Consider the following 21,891-nt stretch of genomic DNA (forward strand, 5'->3'; position numbering starts at 1 on the left):
GGGTGAAATAAAAGGGATCAAAGGATCTAGCAACATACCATTCCAGAATTTCCCCTCCACTACCATGTTTTTTGGATTCACACACTTCCCGTGGAGTAGCTGTAAATTCTGTTTGCAGCTGGTGCAGTCATCAAAGTTGAGCCCGTCACATGTTGCACAGGTCCTATGGCACTCTTCACATTCTGCAAAGTCCTCATCACTGTAGAAACCAGCTCTGCAGTCATTCACACATTCCCCATCTACAACATAGAAGCGCCTTTAAGTCATAGTATCGCTCACACATATCAAGAACCACAAGATGAAGAAACGCTTTATACACCTATCCATTCTGGGTGTTGTGACGAACAGCAACATTAATAATACTGTGTGCTTGAGGATTATTAGTGAAGTTTAATCTCTAGTCTTCTTTATGCCACTTCCAACCCCTGTTGGAAATTCAGGGATACATTTTGACAGATTGTGTGTGGTTTCAGTCATATGATTCCTATTAAAGCCAATTGGAAATGAACAAATTAAAGTCAATTGGGAATCCTGCAGCTGAGACCCATCACAGCTCCAAAACTGTATTCTTTAGATTCAGCACCCGAGATTAGATTTATATATTTTGAATAATCCTGGCTACTTGAGATTGGGGAAGGTATATATCCCTGATCTCTCTCGGAGGCAATTTAAGAAACACAAACAGAACAGTAGAATAGTGTGAAATTTTTGTTGTGCCTCCCCCCTCCTCACCCCAGCCCCTGGTTTTAAATTTTATTGCAAACTTTACACTCAGCCCATGTCCTTATAGGAAACTTCACAAACCTTTCAAGCCATTCTCTACCAAGGTTTAAGTAGAGCTGAGTCTGTCTCAAAATACTAACACTCACTATCTTATAAAAGTTCAGATCTAGATTTGAATTTCGTGATTGAACCCTAAGATCCAATTCCAGCAAATGTGGGGCCAATATTGAGTGAACCTGGGTTGATTCAGATCTTCAGCTACCACAGTGAAGGTGCTTGAATACCATGGTGATGTTCGGCAGTGTAAACACTAAAATAGTTAAGATAGATTCAGGGCTAGTTTGAGCAAATTTGAGGTTCCTTGCAAAGCCCAAAATTGAATTTGACTTCCTTCCAATGCACACAGTCAGGTAGGGAGCAACAGGTCTTGTGTTTGGAATTGGACATACAAATGGTAATATATAGGTTTGCAGAGGGAGACAGGAGAAAAGTTGATAGGGCTTTCAAATTAAACAGGAGAATGGAGGAGCTTACAATGTATACCAGCAATGGGCGTGGTAACCTTGAGGCAACCTTGGTCTCTCCTTTATCACGACAGAGCTTTCTGTCAGCATGAAGCTGTGCTCCATAGCACCCAGAATTGGAGGGGTAGGTGTGCCATATGTTGGGGACTACCTGTAGCTCAGGTTTGGCAATATTGTCTGAATTAGTCCTGGTTGCTTTATAGTTTTATGAGGAATTCTTAGTTTTGTGTGAGTTTGATGCGAAATTTAGTGGTTTTAACTGGGTTTTGCTCAGACAATTTGAGGTTTATTTGTTCAGACCTGAAAGTCAAAGTTAAGCTAGAATGAGCAAAGCCACACAAATTAAAAGCAAAGAAAAGGTTTGCTTCATTCTGTCAAACTAAAACCACCTCATTTCACATAGCTCTATCAAATAGAAATCTTTTCCTGTACGTGTTCAAAGAGAGGGGATTGAAGCCAAACACTTGTTAAAAATAAAAATCCCGGTTGGAATTCATAGTCAAACATTTTGGGACTTTTGAACCAAAAGATCCCTTGGATTTACACAAAGGGCCTGTTTCTACAAGGTGTCCTCGATTCATATTGACGTCTATAGAGGATGCTCAGGAACCTCAGAGAATTAGGTCCAAATTTTGGCTTTTAGTGCAAATCGTTTTTGAGACGGCATATATATGTTACCTGTTACTTTGCTTACCTAAGAGATAAAAGCCTTTTTTACACCAGTAGCACTCATAGTTGTCACAGCTGATGCAGTTTTCATCACATTCTATACACTGAAGAGTACTCTCATCATTGTAGGTGTTCTCAGGGCAGTTCTTATAGCAATGCTGCTTATACCTAGTGACAGAACGTTCTTAGTAAATTTAATAAGTCTGTGTGAGGTCATGGAGTTCATTTTTGTAAGTGTGGTGAACAGGCATAATTCCTAAGCAGATGTAATACAATTACTCACAAACTAAATAGCTACCTAGTTCAACACTACTCTACAAGCCAGGTTTGTTAATATTATGGTTCTCAAATATACTTGTAAAGTTTGATTTAAAAAAATTGATGCATACAATTGTGTGCCTAATTTGTACATTTATTGCAGTTGCTTGATAACTGGCCATCTGAACATGCATAACACCATATTTGTACACACACAGTCATGTATGTGTATACACAGATTCATAGATCCACAAATTTTAAAGCCAGAAGAGACCGTTGTGATCGTCTAATCTGACTTCCTGCATAATAGAGGCCATAGGACTTTCTTGAATTAATTCCTGTTTCAAGTCCAATAGCTGCTGTTGAAATACAGCATGTCTTTTAGAAAAAGGTCCAATCTTGATTTTAAAATTTCCAGAGATCCAGTATCCAGTACCTTTGGTAAATTGTTTCAATGGTTAATTAACCTTACTGTTAAAAATGTGTGTCTTATTTCTAATCTGAGGATGTCTAGCTTCAACTTCCAGCCATTGGATCTTGTTATACCTTTGCTAGATTGAAGAGCCTTCTACCATCAAATTTTCTGTTTCTTATGTAGGTACTTATAATCAGAGGTCAAATAAATTCTTAACCTTCTCTTTGGTAGAATAAGTCAATTGAGCTCCTTGAGTCTATCACTGTAAGGCATGTATTCTAATCTTTTAATCATTCTTGTGGGTCTTCTCTGAATCCTCTCCAATTTTTCAACCCCCTTCTTGAATTGTGATCACCAGAATTGGACACAGTATTTCAGCAGTGCCAGACACATAGGTAATATAACCTCCCTAATCCTACTCAATATTCCTCAGTTTATACGTGTAAGGATCACATTAGCCCTTTAATCTCAGTGTTGCACTGGGAGCTCATGTTCAGCTCATTATCCACCATGGCCCCCCAAGTCTTTTTCAGAGTCACTCCTTCCACAGATAGAGTCCCCCTTTCTGTAGGTATGGCCCACATTCTTTGTTCCTAGACGTATGACCTTACATTTGGCCATATTGAAACACACATTGTTTGATTGCGTCCAGTTTAACAAGTGATCCAGATCACTCTGTATCAGTGACCTGTCCTCTTCATCATTTACTCCAATCTTTGTGTCACTTGCAAACTTTATCAGTGATGATTTCATTTTCTTCCAAGTCATTGATAAAAATATTAAACAATGTAGGGCCAAGAACTGATCTTTTCTGAAGTCCCTCTAGAAACATACGCTCAATGATGATTCCTTGTTTACAATTACATTTTGAGACCTATCAGCCAGTTTTTAATCTTGGATATTACTTAATCTACAGCATGAATGTTGAGGATTGTAATTAAATTAATTACAACTGCAAATACTTACTACTGGGCCCTGTAGATAGTGGATATCAGATGTAGCATATATGGGGATTAATCCTGGAATTTGCCAACTGGTAAATTTCCAGGATCCAGGTACCGAAAGACAAAGACTTCCTCAACACAGATGTGAGGCTGGATACTTGCCATTTTCAATAAAGTAAGGCTTTCCCCCAAGAAGGTAAACAGGTAGGCTATTGTTTGTTATGCCACTGGCTGCTCATCTCAATAGCTTGACGGCATTAGCGTGCTGGATCTGTTTATTGCCATCACTGAATATCAGATGTCAGGCATGAACCTGCTCCCTCTGGGGATTTTGCCATTGACTTAGGTAGGAGCAGGAAAAGACTAAAACAACCTGATTCTGCTTGGTGATAAATTTCCTCAACGCTTGTTATGGTCAGTGGGAGTTAAGGCCAAGGTGTTAAGTATCCTCAAGTGATAATGCTTTGCTTTAGGGTTTGAGGGAGTCTCCCCCACACCTATCTTTCCCCCCCTTTTTAAAGTTCTTCAACCACCCTTCTTTGTTCAAGCAGCAACTAGAAGCTAACTGATATGGCATAACCTCCATTACCTTTGGGAGCATTGTTTTTGGTTCAGAAAATGTAGTGACACTAAAAGAGTTGAACTTACATATAGTAATTGTGGACGCATGCTGTGCATATTCTTGGGTCATCTGGAATTAAAAAACAAAATTATATAAATGGTACTCTAGTTTGAAAAACAAAATGCTATACGTGGCAAAGTTTAAAAATAAATTATTTTCTGACATTGCAGTTATGAGAGATGGGCCTGAACTGGAATCTCAGATCTGAATCCCCTTCAGTTTTGAAGTAATTTCTTCCCAAAACCAGATTCTGGCCTAAATTTTGAAGTGACTAGTGATTTGGAGCACCCAACTTAAGACACCTTAAAGGGGCCAGCTCTTCATAAAACACTGAGCACCCATCTTCTAAAAATCAGGACCCATCAAAGGGTCTTAAATTGGGCACCAAAAAGTTTAGAGACTCATAATCACAAGTCACTGTTCAAAATGTGCTTTCAGCCTAATTCTAGTTACTATAAAGGGAAATTCTCAGCATGACATTTTTAAAAGCAATCTTTTAAAAAATATGAATAAGCACTGAAACTTGCAAACCGTGATTTGCATGAATACATATCTGCAGACTCATGCAAATCAGGGTTTGCACACATACATTTGTGACCAGGTCTTTGGGGTTAGAAGAATGTCTGTACAAGACTGCAAACTCTATTTTGTGCGAATGCTTCTGATAACTTGGTCAGATAGAATTACTACTGGAACATGAACATTCTCTGCTGTTTGCAATTGGTGCAGCAGAGAACAGGCACAACAAGGTGTCATTATTCTCTGTCTTGTTTCAAACCAGCCAGGGGTCCAGTTGGGGTCCCAAAGGGACTGTCCACCAGCTGTAGTTTGCCTGAGTGTGGTGTGCACCAGTCACATTCCCTCCCTACTCCTAACACACCAACTATGTCCTGGCCATGGTGTAGGAGCGGGCATATTTAGCTCTACACTCACTGGGGACTCTCCCACATGAAGGGAATTCTCACCTGGGTAGTTGCAGCTGGTTTTGATGCCCTTTGCCTTACCTAAGCAACCCACCGGTAGCTGTGAATGGGCTGGAGAATTTGGAACACTAAACTTTCAGCATTTTAAAACAAGAAATATAAATATTGTAAATACTATTACAAGAAAGCTGTGTTTAAATTCCCAGAATGGGGTGAAGACAGACCTGGAGCAAGAGATCAGCACAAGTCCAGTGTGTTTATAAACATTCTGCCATGAAATATATGTAAATTTGTTTCTGGTACTTTACAGTATGCTTAGGTCTAGATTTTTAATGACCCTACTTTAACTGTGTTGACAGTATTTCCTTGCACATAAACTGCACCTTGCAAATGCACATATAATAGCCAGGCACACACTTACCTGTTTTGCACATATACCTGACAAGTCATTATTGAAGCGTGAGGTTTTTCCCACAAAGATTGCATGCTTGTTGTAAATATGCTCCTTCATGTTTACAGAACAAATAACAAAAGCAACCACTTACTTCAGTATTCTTTGGATTAGGTTTTTCTAATGTTGATAAAGGAAAATACTATTAAAATATTTAAGTACTTTCTCTAGAAAGTAATTTTTTACCCTCAATGTAAGGTATTTAATTTGCCCAGAGTTTCTTTTGCATGGTTTCTGAGAGCAGTAATGAGTTCTATAAGGAAATTTCCTCACAAAGACATTTTCTAAAGTTGTTTGTCTTCCGTTCTAGTGTGTATGACATTTCTTCTTGGCACAGAGGTTTATGATAAATCAGGGTAGGCTAGTGTGTATATACTTATGTACAGAATACCAGGACGCCAGATATTTGGGTTTGTTGTTAATATTTCAGGTGAGGTACCACCAGTCCCAAGAAGTCATTGATGGAAACAGATAGGTATTGTCTCAAGAACATTCTGAGAATTTGTGGGGATCACTTGGAGTTTTACTTCCAAAGTCTTCAGATGCTCTCTCCCTTTCAGGAGTATATTAATTTGTTTTCATGTATAGGAGCTCTATTTTCCCTGGCTCTATGGGATGTTCTGGAGAAAGTGGTCTCTCTTGATTATCCACTTTTAGTTCTTTCTTTTGTTACCTATATTTGGCATTGCCTAAATAGGTGTCTCCTAGACAAATTGAGAATATAATTACAAACATAGAATTTTTTTGGCTTTTAGTAAAGAGATCAGAAAGGTGAACATTTAAATAAGTTAGCTGCTTAGGCAGATGTTTAAAAAAATGAATATTTAAAGAGCATTCCATTCTTGATCTTGTCAGGCAAGAGCGTATTCAAGGATACAAGGGGAACCCTTCCTGAAACAGTGCTAGTCGCCAGCTTCTTACATTCCTGTGAAGGTGGATGTGCTAATAGTAAATAGCTTGTCAGGAGGCTATACCCATCTTTGGGAAAAGCTAACTTTAGACTGTTTCATTTGGAAGGTGTTTGGGTTTGAATCCTATATGGAGGCCTCCAGGGTGAGATCCGTTGGCAGATTTTCAAACTGCTAAAGCTGGAAGAAGAGTGTATCACGATTCAAGGAGGTCAAAGCAAAACTTAGATGTTTGTCTTCCCTTTGAAATGACTGGTAAACAGAGTTATGTATTTTTGCCATTTTTCTCTGATATCATAATTTGCTGAGCACCCTCAATGCTTGTTTACTCTATTGGGAGGGAAAGTTACTGAGCAACTCACAGGAATAGGCCCAGTAATTGTATACATGACAAAAGAATGGATATAAAAAGGGTCAGTGTTGATCATCATTGCTATGGAAGGCTTTGAGAACTTGGTTTCTGTTCACATCTTTCAGTAGATACTTATGTCTCCTCTCCTCTCCTTGTGTAACTATATAGCAGGGAACCACAACCTGTCAGAAGGACTTCTACAGCAGGCTGTTGAGCTACTATCTATCAAACTGTAAAAAGAAAATTATTACAGGGAATGCATGTCTGGAACTGTAGCTAGTGATAACGACCCCTCAGAAAACACACTAATCATTTAATTATTAATTTTTTTTGTCATTCAGAGGAAATTATGGGGTTATACTGTCAGGGGTAAAGTCATACTCATCTCAGTTCTTTCATTTTTTTCTAGTTAAAACTATTGGAGAATCCAATCATATATTCAGATTTGCAGCCTTTGTTAAACCAGTGTGACCCGAGTACAATTGTCTATTGATTTGGTCACTCCATTAAATCATTTGTTAGAACTTGCTACAACATTATTTGTTGTCTGAAAATTATGCCAATTAAAATGGATACTTTACTGTTCTATAGTTGGGCAGCTAAAGCTTCTGAGTTAAAATTGTTAATATGCTATGGACCTTGGATAAGAAAGAAATCCAAAAGTTATAATTTTATCTGATGGCAGGCAGAAATAAAACATGGCTCACACATAATCCTGTAATATTAAATTAGCCATTCAATACAGATCCTGCTTTATATCTTCCAAGTTGTTTGAAACCATCTTTGAGAGAGACCCTATTCTGGAAGAACTTATTGAATTAAATTCTTCTCAAACATGGCTCCCTGAAAACTTGCCAGACTAATACTAGGCTCAATTCTTAACTAAAACAAACATGAAAGGATTCTGAGATGGATGTCCATGTGTTCACATCATATTCAATCTGAATTTAAACATCCATGTGGATAGCTATAAAACGTCTGGGTCTCCAGAGAGTAAGCAAACCAGTAGAGGTCTCCGGTTTCAGGAATCTTTTTTGGCATGTGACTACTAATGATTGATCTGCATATTATCCTGATATTATCAGAGTTATTTCCAATTCTAGTGGTACTCACCCCACTTCTTTTGAAGCCAAAAGCAAAGCATCCATTGATTACAATGGGAGCAGGATTTAACCCATTCAAAATCTATGGTCAGATTGTGCCCTCAGTTATGTGTGCACAACTCCCATTGACTTCATTGACTTTGTGATTTTGTTACAGAGACGTTAGCTAAGTATACATCACCTAGAGTTCATGGAGAAAGTAATTTGGTTTCCCTCCCACTTTGTAACCAACTGACTCCTTCCTCCCCGCCCCCCACTTTCTCTAGCACAATAAGGCTGGAGTAGAGATAATATTTGGTGTAAAAATAATCTATGTTTTGATATAAGAAAAGTACATTAAAAGATTAACTGTTGGTCAAAAGTCAAAGACTCTAATTTCAATTGTAGTTCTCTGGTTTGGGAAATTGTTTGGTGCCTTTTCTATTCCTGAAGAGAAGTACTGACATTCATGTTACAAGCATAATGGCGTTTTGCTGGAGGAGTATTTATGTTTGAATAAATAAAGTTAAACTGAAAGGGATTTGTAATATTACCATAGAGGCTTAAATAGATATTTATATGTGTTCATGCATATTAAAAATTAAGTCCAAAGGCGTTTTGAAAATCCTGGTGATGTTTCATTATGTCTGTTCACAGTATTTAGCCGGGGTCTGATTCTGGAAACATTACTTACATTACAGGTCCTCTGTACTGAATTTCCCCCATTGAGTATAATTACTCACTCAAGTAGTGCCATCAAATTAGAATCAGATCCTGAAATGACTCAAGCGTACACTTAACTTTATGCACTGTGAGTATAATTTTATGCACTTTTTGTTTTAGCTTTCCATTTGTTTATTAACTATCACTTTTTAATTAAATTGCTTGGAGGAAAAATTAATTGACTCGCCTTGAGCCTGCAATGTATTAAGCACACCCAGCTCCTCTTGCAAACAGAGGGAGATGAGGTATTCAGCACCTGGCATTATCAAGCCCTTGCTCTCCTTTTAAAATTTAATCAAAGGTAATGGCTAGAAATGATTTGATATTACACTATGGTCTTCCTTTAAGGATCAAGATTTTGTAATTGCTTAATTTCAAGTTATTGCTAGTTTTATTGCCTTTTATGTTTCTCTGAATAATAACATGAAATAATATGAAAACAGTACTGTAAGCTTTAATGTGTCACCGATGAGTATAGTTATATTTTACCACTCTAGAATTTTTTTTACTTTTACGTTATTGGCTCTCAGTTAAAACAACTGAAACATACACTGCTCTCATAATGGGAATGTTGACTAGAGAGGGGCCCAAACCAAAATCCCAGCACCCAGGCAATCCCCAAACTTTGGGAAATATCAGACCCAAGCTTTGTTGCTTGGGTCGTCTCTGGTTGTGTGCAAGGTTTGTTTTTTTTTCTTCCATTTTTGTCCCAGTTTTCTTTTTTCATCTTTCTCTCTTCTGTCACACTATCTGTTCTATCTTCTTTCTCTTCCTTTTTTTCTTGATGCCATTTCACCTTTCTCTGGGTGGCCAGGACACCTGAGAGCCAGCCAGGTGAGAAGGGACATCAGCGTATAACAGCAAGAGAGAAGGCCAGATTCTGCTCTTAATTATGGTGCTATAACACAGGACTAACTTTAATTTTGATTACTGTGGTTTTATTTACAAAACAAAAAGAAAAAGACATGGTCTTTGCCCCAAAGATTATACAGTCTAATTTGACTCATGATGTAAGGAAAGGTTGTAATGAACAATAGAGGAGATGAGGTATGAGAAGACAAAGATTATGTGGTTACTCAGTGTGTTCCATGTAATGGTTCCATAGCTTAAGAGGGCAGCGGGTCTCAGGAGTGAGTGATAATAAATTCATGTTTTTCAGCAACAGGGAAGATCTGGATTTTTAGGAGGCATTTGAAATGAGAAGAGGTTGAGTGGGAGGAAGTACTATCAGGTGGAATACGTCAGTTGACTTAATGGATTTGATTTATACTAGTTTGCAAAATAAGAATCTGGTCCAAAATGTGCCAACCTCTGATGTGATGGGTTATACATGAACATAAGAATGGCCATACTAAGTCAGACGAATGGTCCGTCTAGCCCAGGATCTTGTCTTCGTACAGTGGTCAGTGCCAGATTTTTAGAGGGAATGAATAGAACAGAATAATTGTTGAGTGATCCATCCTCGGTTGTCCAGTCCCAGCTTCTGGGAGTCAGAGGTTCTGGGGTTGTGTCCCTTACCATCTTGGCTAATAGTCATCGATAGACCTAGACTCCATGAATTTATTTAATTCTTTTTTGAACCCAGTTATACTTTTGGCTGTCACATGTCACCCATAATGAGTTCCATAGGTTGACTGTGCGTTGTGTGAAGATGTATGTACTTCCCTCTGTTTATTTTAAAACTGCTCCCTATTAATATCATTGGATGACCCCTGGCTCTTGTGCTATGTGAAGGGATAAATAACACTTCCCTATTCACTTTCTCCTCACCAGTCATGATTTTACAGACCTCTATCATATGCCCCCTGAGTCATCTCTTTTCCAAGCTGAACAGTCCCAGTCGTTTTAATCTCTCCTCATATGGAAGCTGTTCCATGCTCCTAATAATTTTTGTTGACCTTCTCTGTACTTTTCCAATTCTAATACATCTTTTTTGAGATGGGATGACCATAACTGCATGCAGTATTCAAGGTGTGGACGTAGCATGGATTTATATAGGGGTATTATGATATTTTCTGTCTTAGTATGTATCCCTTTCTTAATAGTTCCTAACATTCTGTTCATTTTTTTGACTGCTGCTGCACATTGAGCAAATGTTTTCAGAGAACTATCCACAATGACTCCAAGATCTTTCTTGAGTGGCAACAGCTAACTTAGATCCCATCAATTTGTATGTATAGTTGGGATTGTTTTTCAATATACATTACTTTGCATTTATCAACATTGAATTTCATCTGCCATTTTGTTGCCCAGTCACCCAGTTTTGTGAGATCTCTTTGTAACTCTTCACAGTCAGTTTTGGACTTAACTACCTTGAATATTTTGTATCATCTGCAAACTTTGCCATCTCATAGCTTAACCCTTTTTCCAGATCACTTATGAATATGTCGAACAGCACTGGTTGCAGTACAGATGCCTGGGGGACACACCACTATTACCCTCTTTCCACTGTGAAAACTGACCATTCATTTCTACCCTTTGTTTCCTATCATTTAATCAGTTACTGATCCATGAGAGGACCTTCCCTCTTATCCCATGACAGCTTACTTTGCCTCAGAGCCTTTGGTGAGGTACGGCTTTTTTGAAAGTCCGGGTATGCTATATCACTATATCATCCTTGTCCACATGTGTGTTGACCCCCTCAAAGAATTCTAATAGATTGGTGAGGCATGATTTCCTTTTACAAAAGCCAGGTTGACTCTTCCCCAACAAACCGTGTTCATCAATGTGTCTGATAATTCTGTTGTTTACTATAGTTTCTTCCAATTTGCCTGATACTGAAGTTAGGCTTACCAGCCTGCAATTGCCAGGATTGCCTGTGGAGCCTTTTTTGGTGTTACATTAGCTATCCTCCAGTTATCTGGTGCAAAGACTGATCTAAGTGTTGGCTTACATATCACCGTTAGTAGTTTCACAGTTTCATAAACCAAAACTACATATAACTGTTATACACCAAAACTGCAGTGGGATAGCTATATATCTTGTCTTCAGTCAAGTACTTCTGCTAGCAGCCAAGGGATGAATCCCACACAAGAACCTTCTGATCTCTTTTTTACAGAGAGGAATTAAGGGCTCAATCTTACTCCTGGTGAAGTTAATGGCAAGAATCCAACAATGGGAGCAGGAGCAGGCCCCTAAGTGAGAGGTTAAGCAGAGAGTATACACCATCAATACAACTATAGTAGCAGTAGTTAGTCAGGGGTCATTGAAATAAACCACCTGAAAATCAGAGCATTCAGAATGGTGGTTTGGGGTTTGGCTGGAGGTTATCAGTCATAAAAATAGAATAAAAAGGGAAATGTCTAACTTGGGTGAGAGTATAAACTATAGTCTGTTTTTGGTATTTCAGAAACATAATGAGAGGAATCCAAGCAATATGATAGGTGCATTATTTCTAAAGCGACTTTCATATGTATTGAGATGTTAGGGCTATCATTCATGTTTGAGAAAAACTGTATTGTACAGGTTTCAGAGTAACAGCCGTGTTAGTCTGTATTCGTAAAAAGAAAAGGAGTACTTGTGGCACCTTAGAGACTAACCAGTTTATTTGAGCATGAGCAGGATAGGTTGTAGATCCTTAATAATGCATTGGAGGGGTTTTAGTTGGGGGCTGAAGGTGACGGCTAGTGGCGTCACCTACTTTACTTGCGCTATATTGATGACATCTTCATCATCTGGACCCATGGAAAAGAAGCCCTTGAGGAATTCCACCATGATTTCAACAATTTCCATCCCACCATCAACCTCAGCCTGGTCCAGTCCACACAAGAGATCCACTTCCTGGACACTACAGTGCTAATAAACGATGGTCACATCAACACCACCCTATACCGGAAACCTACTGACCGCTATTCCTACCTACATGCCTCCAGCTTTCACCCTGACCACACCACACGATCCATCGTCTACAGCCAAGCTCTGCGATACAACCGCATTTGCTCCAACCCCTCAGACAGAGACAAACACCTACAAGATCTCTATCAAGCATTCTTACAACTACAATACCCACCTGCGGAAGTGAAGAAACAGATTGATAGAGCCAGAAGAGTTCCCAGAAGTCACCTACTACAGGACAGGCCTAACAAAGAAAATAACAGAACGCCACTAGCCGTCACCTTCAGCCCCCAACTAAAACCCCTCCAACGCATTATTAAGGATCTACAACCTATCCTGAAGGATGACCCAACACTCTCACAAATCTTGGGAGAAAGGCCAGTCCTTGCCTACAGACAGCCCCCCAACCTGAAGCGAATACTCACCAACAACCACATACCACACAACAGAACCACTAACCCAGGAACCTATCCTTGCAACAAAGCCCGTTGCCAACTGTGCCCACATATCTATTCAGGGGACACCATCACAGGGCCTAACAACATCAGCCACACTATCAGAGGCTCGTTCACCTGCACATCCACCAATGTGATATATGCCATCATGTGCCAGCAATGCCCCTCTGCCATGTACATTGGTCAAACTGGACAGTCTCTACGTAAAAGAATAAATGGACACAAATCAGATGTCAAGAATTATAACATTCATAAACCAGTCGGAGAACACTTCAATCTCTCTGGTCACGCAATCACAGACATGAGGGTCGCTATCTTAAAGCAAAAAAACTTCAAATCCAGACTCCAGCGAGAAACTGCTGAATTGGAATTCATTTGCAAATTGGATACTATTAATTTGGGCTTGAATAGAGACTGGGAGTGGCTAAGTCATTATGCAAGGTAGCCTGTCTCCCCTTGTTTTTTTCCTGCAAACCCCCCCCCAAGACGTTCTGGTTAAACTTGGATTATTGCTGTGCACATTGTAAGATGAGCTGTTGCCAGCAGGAGAATGAGTTTGTGTGTGTGGTTTTTGGAAAAAAGGGGGGTGTGGGGGGGGGGTGAGAAAACCTGGATTAGTGCTGGAGGTGACCCACCTTGATTATCATGCGCATTATAAAGAGGGGTTTCAAAGGGGGATGGGCTGTTGCCAGCAGGAGAGTGAGTTTGTATGTGTGTGTTGGGGGGGGGGGGGGAGGGGGGGGGAAGGGTGAGAAAACCTGGATTTGTGCTGGAAATGGCTCTACTTGATGATCACTTTAGATAAGCTGTTGCCAGCGGGGGAGTGAGGTGGGAGGAAGTTTTGTTTCATGGTCTCTGTGTGTATATAATGTCTTCTGCAGTTTCCACGATATGCTATGCATCCGATGAAGTGAGCTGTAGCTCACGAAAGCTCATGCTCAAATAAACTGGTTAGTCTCTAAGGTGCCACAAGTACTCCTTTTCTTTTTGTATTGTACAGAAATACATATCTCACTGGGCTAAAACCTGATACCTTTAATCATGCTGAATAGTACATTACTCCACAAATAATTCCACAGAAGTCAATAGGACTAGTGGTGGAGTAAGGCACTACTCAGTATTAGTAAGGGTATCAGAGGGCAACACTACAGTCCTAATCTTGCACTCCAGAAGTCCAATGGAGTTTTGTCATTGACTTGAATGGCAGCAGGATCAGTCTGTCCCCTGCTATCAAAAATGTGTAGCCATGGCAAGGCTTATATCAGGGGTAGGCAACCTATGGCATGCGTGCCAAACGCGGCATGCGAGCTGATTTTCAGTGGCACTCACACTGCCCAGGTCCTGGCCACCGATCCAGGGGGCTCTGCATTTTAATTTAATTTTAAATGAAGCTTCTTAAACATTTTAAAAACCTTATTTACTTGACATACAACAATAGTTTAGTTATATATTAGAGACTGATAGAAAGAGACCTTCTAAAAACGTTAAAATGTATTACTGGCACGCGAAACCTTAAATTTAAGTGAATAAATGAAGATTCGGCACACCACTTCGGAAAGGTTGCCGACCCCTGGCTTATATAATAAACAATTTAACTTCCCTTCCATATGCAGATAGTCCCAGAAGATTTGCATTTGCTTCAGTCAGTAAGAGGTTCCATAAATGCTCTTCCTTATGCAAAGGCACAAACCCAAAGCTTGCACCTGTTTGTAACTGTTTAAAGAAGTAGGTGCTTGTGAATAACACTTGGGGTGAAGTTGCTGAGAGGTTCATTGTTAAATTTTACATACGTTTTCGTTCTTTGATAAACATCATAGAAATAGCAGAACACACCAGCAACAGATCAGCAACAAACTCTTCTTTATTGTTTATTTCTACAGAGAATTCTGGCTTGAAGTGGCTGCTGACATATCACAACTTTTAAGCTAGACTGTTAAAGTGGAGCATTTGTACCTTGCAAAGCCAAGCAGATTTCTAACACAATGACTGCCCTCCCACTCTCAGACTGATTCTATTGTTAAACGGTTTAACGAGAGTCTAAACATCCGGCTTCAAACCTCCAATAATCAGAGGGTAAAATTCTGCTCTCAGTCACACTGTGAATCTGTAACTCAATGAAATTGATGGAATCTTACCCATGGAAATGAAAGCAGAATTTGGCTCAGATTTTGCCAAAACCCCAACACGCTGAGGAGCCAAGCCTGAACTACTTTGTGAATACTAAAAAATGATTTCAGCTCTGCAGATGCCAAGCTGGAAATAGTAAAGAGGCTGTGCATCTAAAACTGCTGAAGGTCTAGGTCAAGTTCATCCCTTGAATAAATCCATTGACTTAACAGGCTTTCCTCAAGCATGAATTGACCCAGTAATGTTATTTCATGAAGAAATAAAATGCTACAAAAAAGAGTCTTTAATTTACTGATTCTTATTAGATATGTTTAATATTATAAGCACCTAAGGAAAGTCTCCATGCGAAGATACTGTTGGAAAGACAACATCCTTGAATCTCATGTTCTGCCTACATTGAAATGTCACTGCTGAAAATCAAAAAAAGTGTTCCAAATTTACTGGGTATTATTTTTGGACAGATTGCATTTCCCACTTAAGAAGCCAGTGCAAACAAGACCTATTATCTGCAAAGCTAAAACCCATCCTGTGAGATTAACATCTGGAGGAAGATTTACTCTAAGATAAAAGAGGATCTTTGTAGTAATATTCTCCGTATTTTGAAAGTCTTTGCCTATTCATCATCAGAGATATCTTTAAGAAATGAAGTTTTGCTTTGTGCTTCTTAGGTTGCTATGAGAACTAGATCACTTTCTATTCATTAATCAAGAACGCAACAGCCAGAGTCCCAATTTGTACCTGTACACTTGAATCTTTGTTCATAGTGCTGCCCTTGAGCCATCTCGTGGGTTCTTTAAATCTTCTCCAAAAACATTTTCTCTCACTCCAGCTCCATTATATTCCATTTTTCTCCATCTCATTCTGTGTAATGGCTTTGTAGAGTATTTTGCAAGTGATTCAGTCTTCCTTCTCTGTTTGTTAGCTCCCTTGCAGCCAAGATTGATTTGGATGGCCTTTGACAGCTATTCAGATTTATACTGGTGTAACTGAGGCATATTTGGCCCCAAATGCTTATACCTGAGTTTGTTCTTCTAGAAGTACTGCCACTCAGAGTGTTTCCATATTTATTCTTATAAAGAATGCTTGAACGAGAACAATGTAGTTGCTCATCTGTCTCTCTTTTTTTTTTTTTTTTGTCTTGATGATCACTCCAATTAGTAAGTATTGCTGCTCTGGTTCCTGTGTTCTCAGAGGTGATATTGGAAAAAAGCTCTTGATGCAAAGGCCTTAAGGGGCAAATCCTGCTACCCTTTCCATAGGCCCGGAGGGACCTGGGCACAGCAGACCTTGTAGAGTTTTGCTACACAGATGGTCGGCAGGTTTTGAGGCATCTGTTTAGGGATAAACACTCCAACAGGACACAGCACGCAGTTATGCAGGGGCTTCCTTCATACGATAGCTGTGGAAGGGGTTTATGGAAGTGAAGGGAAGTAACTTAGCCGAGGGGCTGACGGATTGGTGAGCTCATGGATCCACTGGCCATTCTCCCATGGGAGTGCACTGGCTGGTTGAAAATAAAGTATGTATCCTATAGGCTATATTTTCATACATAGAATATAACTAAAACTACAAACCATCAGTACCTTCCAGCTCCGCAGGCATCTTTACTTATACTAATTTCAGAGACTCTATAAACAGTGAAATAAAATGAGCCACGTTCTGCAGTTCCACCAGAGTAACTCTGTTGACCTTAAAGGAGACGTAGCACAGTCACTTTCTGAAGAGCTAGGGTAGATCTCTGAAGAAAGTTTAAAATTCATTGTTTTTAAAAGAACCTGGAGAAACTGAGACAGCGAAGCAAGCTCTGAGTCTGGGAGTGGATGGTACACGCCCTCTCATCAAAAATCAAATGTGATCCAATGACAAGAATAACAAAAGGAACACAAGGAAAGTTGTGAAGTCTTGGCTCATGAAAATTTTAGGATTATTACAAACAGGAAAAAAAAACAAACCCTTCCAACCTCTATTGCTCCCCTGACTTTTTGGTTGAATGGTTGGTTTGGTGAAAGTTAGAGAATTCAGAGATCAAGAAGGACTCCAGTGCTTATGGTCCATCACTGACCTTCGAGCAATGGGATATGCAATATACCTGGTGCTCTGGGATTGATTTCCTCCATGATTTCAGGGTGCCTCTCAGGCTTAATTTCTTGTTTCAGGCTAGTATGCATTTCTGGCTTTGTTCATCTCTAGGTGTGCCACGATTTGCATTCAGGTCTGGTTCTGTGGTCTGTGGGCATTGTATTGTGCATTGGGCCCACATGCAGGTGGCCAGGTCAGCAGGTGGATCACAACTGAGCTTTGAGACTGAAGTCATTTGCCTTTGATAGTTTGGTAGACAGGGGAGGTGCTAGGTCCAGCACATGCCTTGGTTGCACTAATTGATGTCTAAGCTATAGTCACCTGATGTTCACCCACCTTGGTGAAAATGATTTTGGGAATTGCACTGGATTAGATTTAAGGATTATGATACACAGAGATGCAGAGCTGATTTATCCAGTTATAGAGTCACACTCAATTGGTTTGGTCAGAAATGCTCGCAAGGTGTGTGTGGTGCAGTAGGGGCTGGAACCAGCCCACAGTGACAGAACATGAAAAAAATGTGAACCATGAGGTAGCCAGGATAATTTTGGGAATTGAGGGGTGGGGCATGATGATAGCTGATAAAATAGGCCTGAGTTCTTTAGGGAGGACAGAGTGCATCTGTCAGATGCTGAGGGGAGGAGCAACATTTGACTCGATGACCTTAGGGAATGTGTTATGCAGGAGATGGGTATCAGGCATGTGAGGAGTGTGATGCTAATTGCTGGTGCTCTCAATGGCTGGTTTCCAGTGTGGGTTAAGGCTAAAAGGGCCAGCTCCCTGAGGTAAATGAGACCTAGGATTGCACTATTGGACCTTGTGCTCATGGGGGGAGGAGCTTGAAGTCTTTGCAGGCTGAGGCTCTCCCCACCCTGTCTTGCAGCTTCTTTCACTTTACTCCTCTGCCTTTCTCCCCTCCCCTCTCCCAAACAACCCTCCACCTGATCTTTTGAAGGGCAAAAATTGCAGGCTCCATAGCTACAATCTGTTACAAATAGTCCAACTCTAGCCTGAATTACTGCCTGAAAGAGCGACTTGGTATCTGTGCCTGTTTGCCAAAGCAGAGAGATCTTTTAATACCTTCTCCTCTCTTCTAAAGTCTGTCTCTGTGACACAGCAGCATTTCTAATGTAATAACACATACATTGTTGTCAGCAGCTCATGGAGCATGCTCAGGGGATTTCTCCAATGTCATATTTGACGCTACTGGCTACATCTGACATCGTTTCCTTCATTTCTGGCTCCACGAGAGATTTAGGATGAATTGTAAGAACCACATTGCCTGGGCCAGGGAACTTGAGACACACAATTAGGTGCCTCTGGTTCTGTGTTTTAGGCCTTCTTAGATAGCATCCACAGAGGGAGGCTTATTAGCTGGATAGTATTCTTAGTATTAAAATTAGCAAATGTGTCTGTTATGCCACTGCCATCAGGCAGCAGCAACAGTTCTCATGTAAGACCCACTTGCAGTATCAAAGAGGGAATCGCAGAAACGGGAAATGCCACGATACACAATGCACCAGTCCTAAAATTTATTTACGTGTTTGGTGGCATAATAGTAACCATTGTTCTGTGAGCTGCCACCGTTCAGTGTAGTGAAGCAGAGAACAAGAGGATTCATGTTTGCCAGCCAGGAATCAGCAGAGATGATGATGGCAAAAAAAGGAGAGTCTTTAACTCCCGCATATTATTCCAGTGTTGTTACAGGACCAACCCCCACCCCCACTCGGTGGGAAGATGAGGATTCAGTATGAATGTAGGTTTTCTATAGCAGTGAGGCTGCAGTAGTTGCCATAATACATGGCCTGGTGAAAGAGCCCGTCTCCACTGCACCTGCAGAATTCTCTAGCGCAGAGCCAGGTTATTTACTAGTGTTGTGCACTAGGATAAGAATTAGGCTTAAGACTATGGGTCTGCTTTCTAGGTCTCAGTAAAAATGGCTATTTAAAAATATGGATTTCACAATACACTGCATGATACCTAGAAGTTGTAGCTCTCATTGATACCAGTGCACCCTAAATGCATTATTAGTAATGTCTCTTTTTGGAACATTTTCCTATAAATGGTCTGACTGGTCTGTAACAGTGTCTTTTGCCTTATCACTGCTGTATCTGTTTTAATAACATCAATACTTTTCCTCTCAAAATGGCTTATTATCATTAATTAAATTTCAGAATACCTTTGTGAGAGAAGTAAGTGTCAATACATCCTTTGACATGTGGAGAGTGAGGCAGAGAGAAGTTAAGTGACTTCTCTATTCCTAAAACTAGACTGCTTCTTCCCAGTATCCCAACACTGGGGATCGGGTTATTGTGCAAGCATCTGCCATCTTCATCCATCTGAGAAGGCACCAAGGTCCATCTGCTTACCACCTTCTTTGGGCCAATCCATTCATTGCTTCCTCAACTTTCCTCAAGATCATTCCTACCCTCTCCTGCCACGTTACCTTCACCAGGTCCTAAAACTAAGCTACTGAAGTATAATAGCTAACAGAAACTGAGGGTAAAATTTGATCCTGAAATATTACATTTATCTTTGTTGATCACTTGTCATCAACTGTGACTAAGAGATTGCTGATATAGGTCAGTCAAGACATAAATAATTAGCTACCAGAAGATTTATAATTTATGTCTGGTCACAGATAAAGGTAAACAGAGATAGATAGAAATACAGCAGACCCAAATTGTGGTAAGCAAGAATTCTGCCCACAGACTACTAGCTACACACTCAGTTCAATTATCGTAATTAAGCTGACCCTATTGAGTATATTTGAAATTACATGCATTACCAAAGAATCACAGTTTATAAAAAGAAAAAAATCAGTTAAACCCTTGTGATTTGTTGAAAGTAACAAATCCATCAATCAACAAGCTTATTACAATGTGTTTGTCATGTATCTCACTTTCTTATTTCATTAGGTTCCTATAAGTCATCCTGCAGTCAATAAAAGCTTTGGTTCACTCACAACCCAGTGAGACAGCAGGATAATAATAGTTAGTTTTTAGATACTGCTGTTCATCCATAGATCTCAAAAGACTAAACAAAGGATATGTATCATTACTCATTTCACAGAAGAGTCTGAATCTTTTTGTATATCTAAATAAAATGTATCTATATCTATTTACATATTAAGAATCATATCTTTTTAGGGAAGAAAATGACATAACTTTAATTCTAGTTGGGCTATTACACTATTTTCTAGAAAGGAGATTTGTTTATCCCCAGAAACTCCTAGTGTACTGCTGACTGAGAGTGCCCCAAATACCATTATGCCCAGATCTGAGGCAAAATTTCTTAGTGTTGCCAGAGGGGAGATATGTCCAAGACAAGTAAAGACTGCAGGATCATGCTTCAGAAAGAAAAAGTTATATCTGGCATTTTTGGATGAATACAAATGCATCAAATTCAGTATTTTGCCAGCAGACATAACATTTCATTGTTTTGTGTCTTTTGTGGCCCTCGGATGTTTTTACAGCATTTGCCATCAGAAACCACTTTTGGCTGGGCAGAGCAGCATGGCCCAGCTGTTTGCTCTGAGAGGTATCTTCTAGTCTATCCATTCTGATCAGATATGAGAACCCTCTTCCTTCATTTGTCTTAACTGCAAACTAAGCTAATGATGCAGCCAAAATCTAACCAATTAATAACAGCAAAAAAAAAAAAAAAACCCTCCCAGCAGCTCTGTCCAGTTTATATTATATCTAGAACTTAAAAATAATGTTATACTGTAGGGACACGTGATAACTTTTGAAATCTGTTCAGGATCTTGCTTCCTGCCTGCTTTTGTGCTTCAGTTTAAAATCCAGTGGCAGCATTTTAAAATAACCATATCCACTGTTCTATCAGTGCATCCATCTTAACCAGAAATCACAAACATTTTCTGGAGTTCCAACCAAACTTTCTGCACCCTGAACACTTGTGACCTTAGGTCTGTGCTGAAAATTGATCCTGAATTTGCCTGACTCTTGCCAATTGTCTCAAGCTTTGATTGGAGCTTTTGGAAACCGATTTAAATCAGAACTTCAAAGGTACCAGAGTCAGAAGGGAAGCAAGCCTAGTGGTGAGTTTATATTTAGGAGATGAATGACATTAGAATAGGGTGTCCCATTTGCCAACTACTTTAGCCCCTTTTTCTGTTTCCCAGTTATCCATGATCAGGAGGATTTGCATAGCAGCAGATTCTCCACTCTCACTGCTCTTCTAGCCAACCTCACAGCAAGTAGGGAGTTTGTGTGGAGTAGGGCTGCAAGCTTACGAAAGGTCCACACAGTCATATTGAATCCTTCCCTCCTGCCTCCATTTTTACAGTGCTTCTCAAACTGTGGTTTGGGACCCCAAAGTGGGTTGGGACTCCATGTTAATGGGGTCGCCAGATCCAGCGTTACAGTCACTGTGGCCTGGTGCTGAAGATGAAGCCCAAGCCCTGCCACCCTGGGCTGATGCCGAAGCCCAAGGGCTTCAGCCTGGAGCGGCAGGCTTGAACTCCTGTCGATCTCTGCGCAGGGTCATGTAGTAATTTTTGTTGGCACAAGGGGGTCACGATGCAATGACGTTTCAGAACCACATTCCATTGCCAAAGGAACATCCACAGTCATGAAAGAAGTTGTTGGACTTGATAATATTTATACTGAGTAACTGGTCACCTAAGTCACATGCTATTATGTTTGCTCATTTATGAATGAATGAACAATTAAGAACTGGAGGGCTTGAATAAGTCACTTGTGGTGAAAACATTTGTATCAATACATATTTATATGGGTATTTATTTTTTTGCAAAAAAGTGAAAATATCATGATCACATG

General features: G+C 39.9%; 1 protein-coding gene across 1 annotated transcript in view; it reads right to left on the minus strand.

The window, feature by feature from the left end:
• Positions 1 to 21,891, minus strand: part of PCSK5 (proprotein convertase subtilisin/kexin type 5) — a 298,169-nt gene that overhangs the window by 26,089 nt on the left and 250,189 nt on the right. Inside the window, exons 25-27 of the mRNA XM_037901828.2 lie at positions 4,182 to 4,224; positions 1,942 to 2,084; positions 39 to 239 (exon numbers count right to left, since the gene is read on the minus strand). Coding sequence (XP_037757756.1) covers positions 39 to 239; positions 1,942 to 2,084; positions 4,182 to 4,224 — 387 coding nt within the window. The remainder of the gene's footprint in view (positions 1 to 38; positions 240 to 1,941; positions 2,085 to 4,181; positions 4,225 to 21,891) is intronic.

The sequence above is a fragment of the Chelonia mydas genome, chromosome 5 (genome assembly GCF_015237465.2).
Source record: "Chelonia mydas isolate rCheMyd1 chromosome 5, rCheMyd1.pri.v2, whole genome shotgun sequence".
Lineage (NCBI taxonomy): Eukaryota > Metazoa > Chordata > Testudines > Cheloniidae > Chelonia > Chelonia mydas.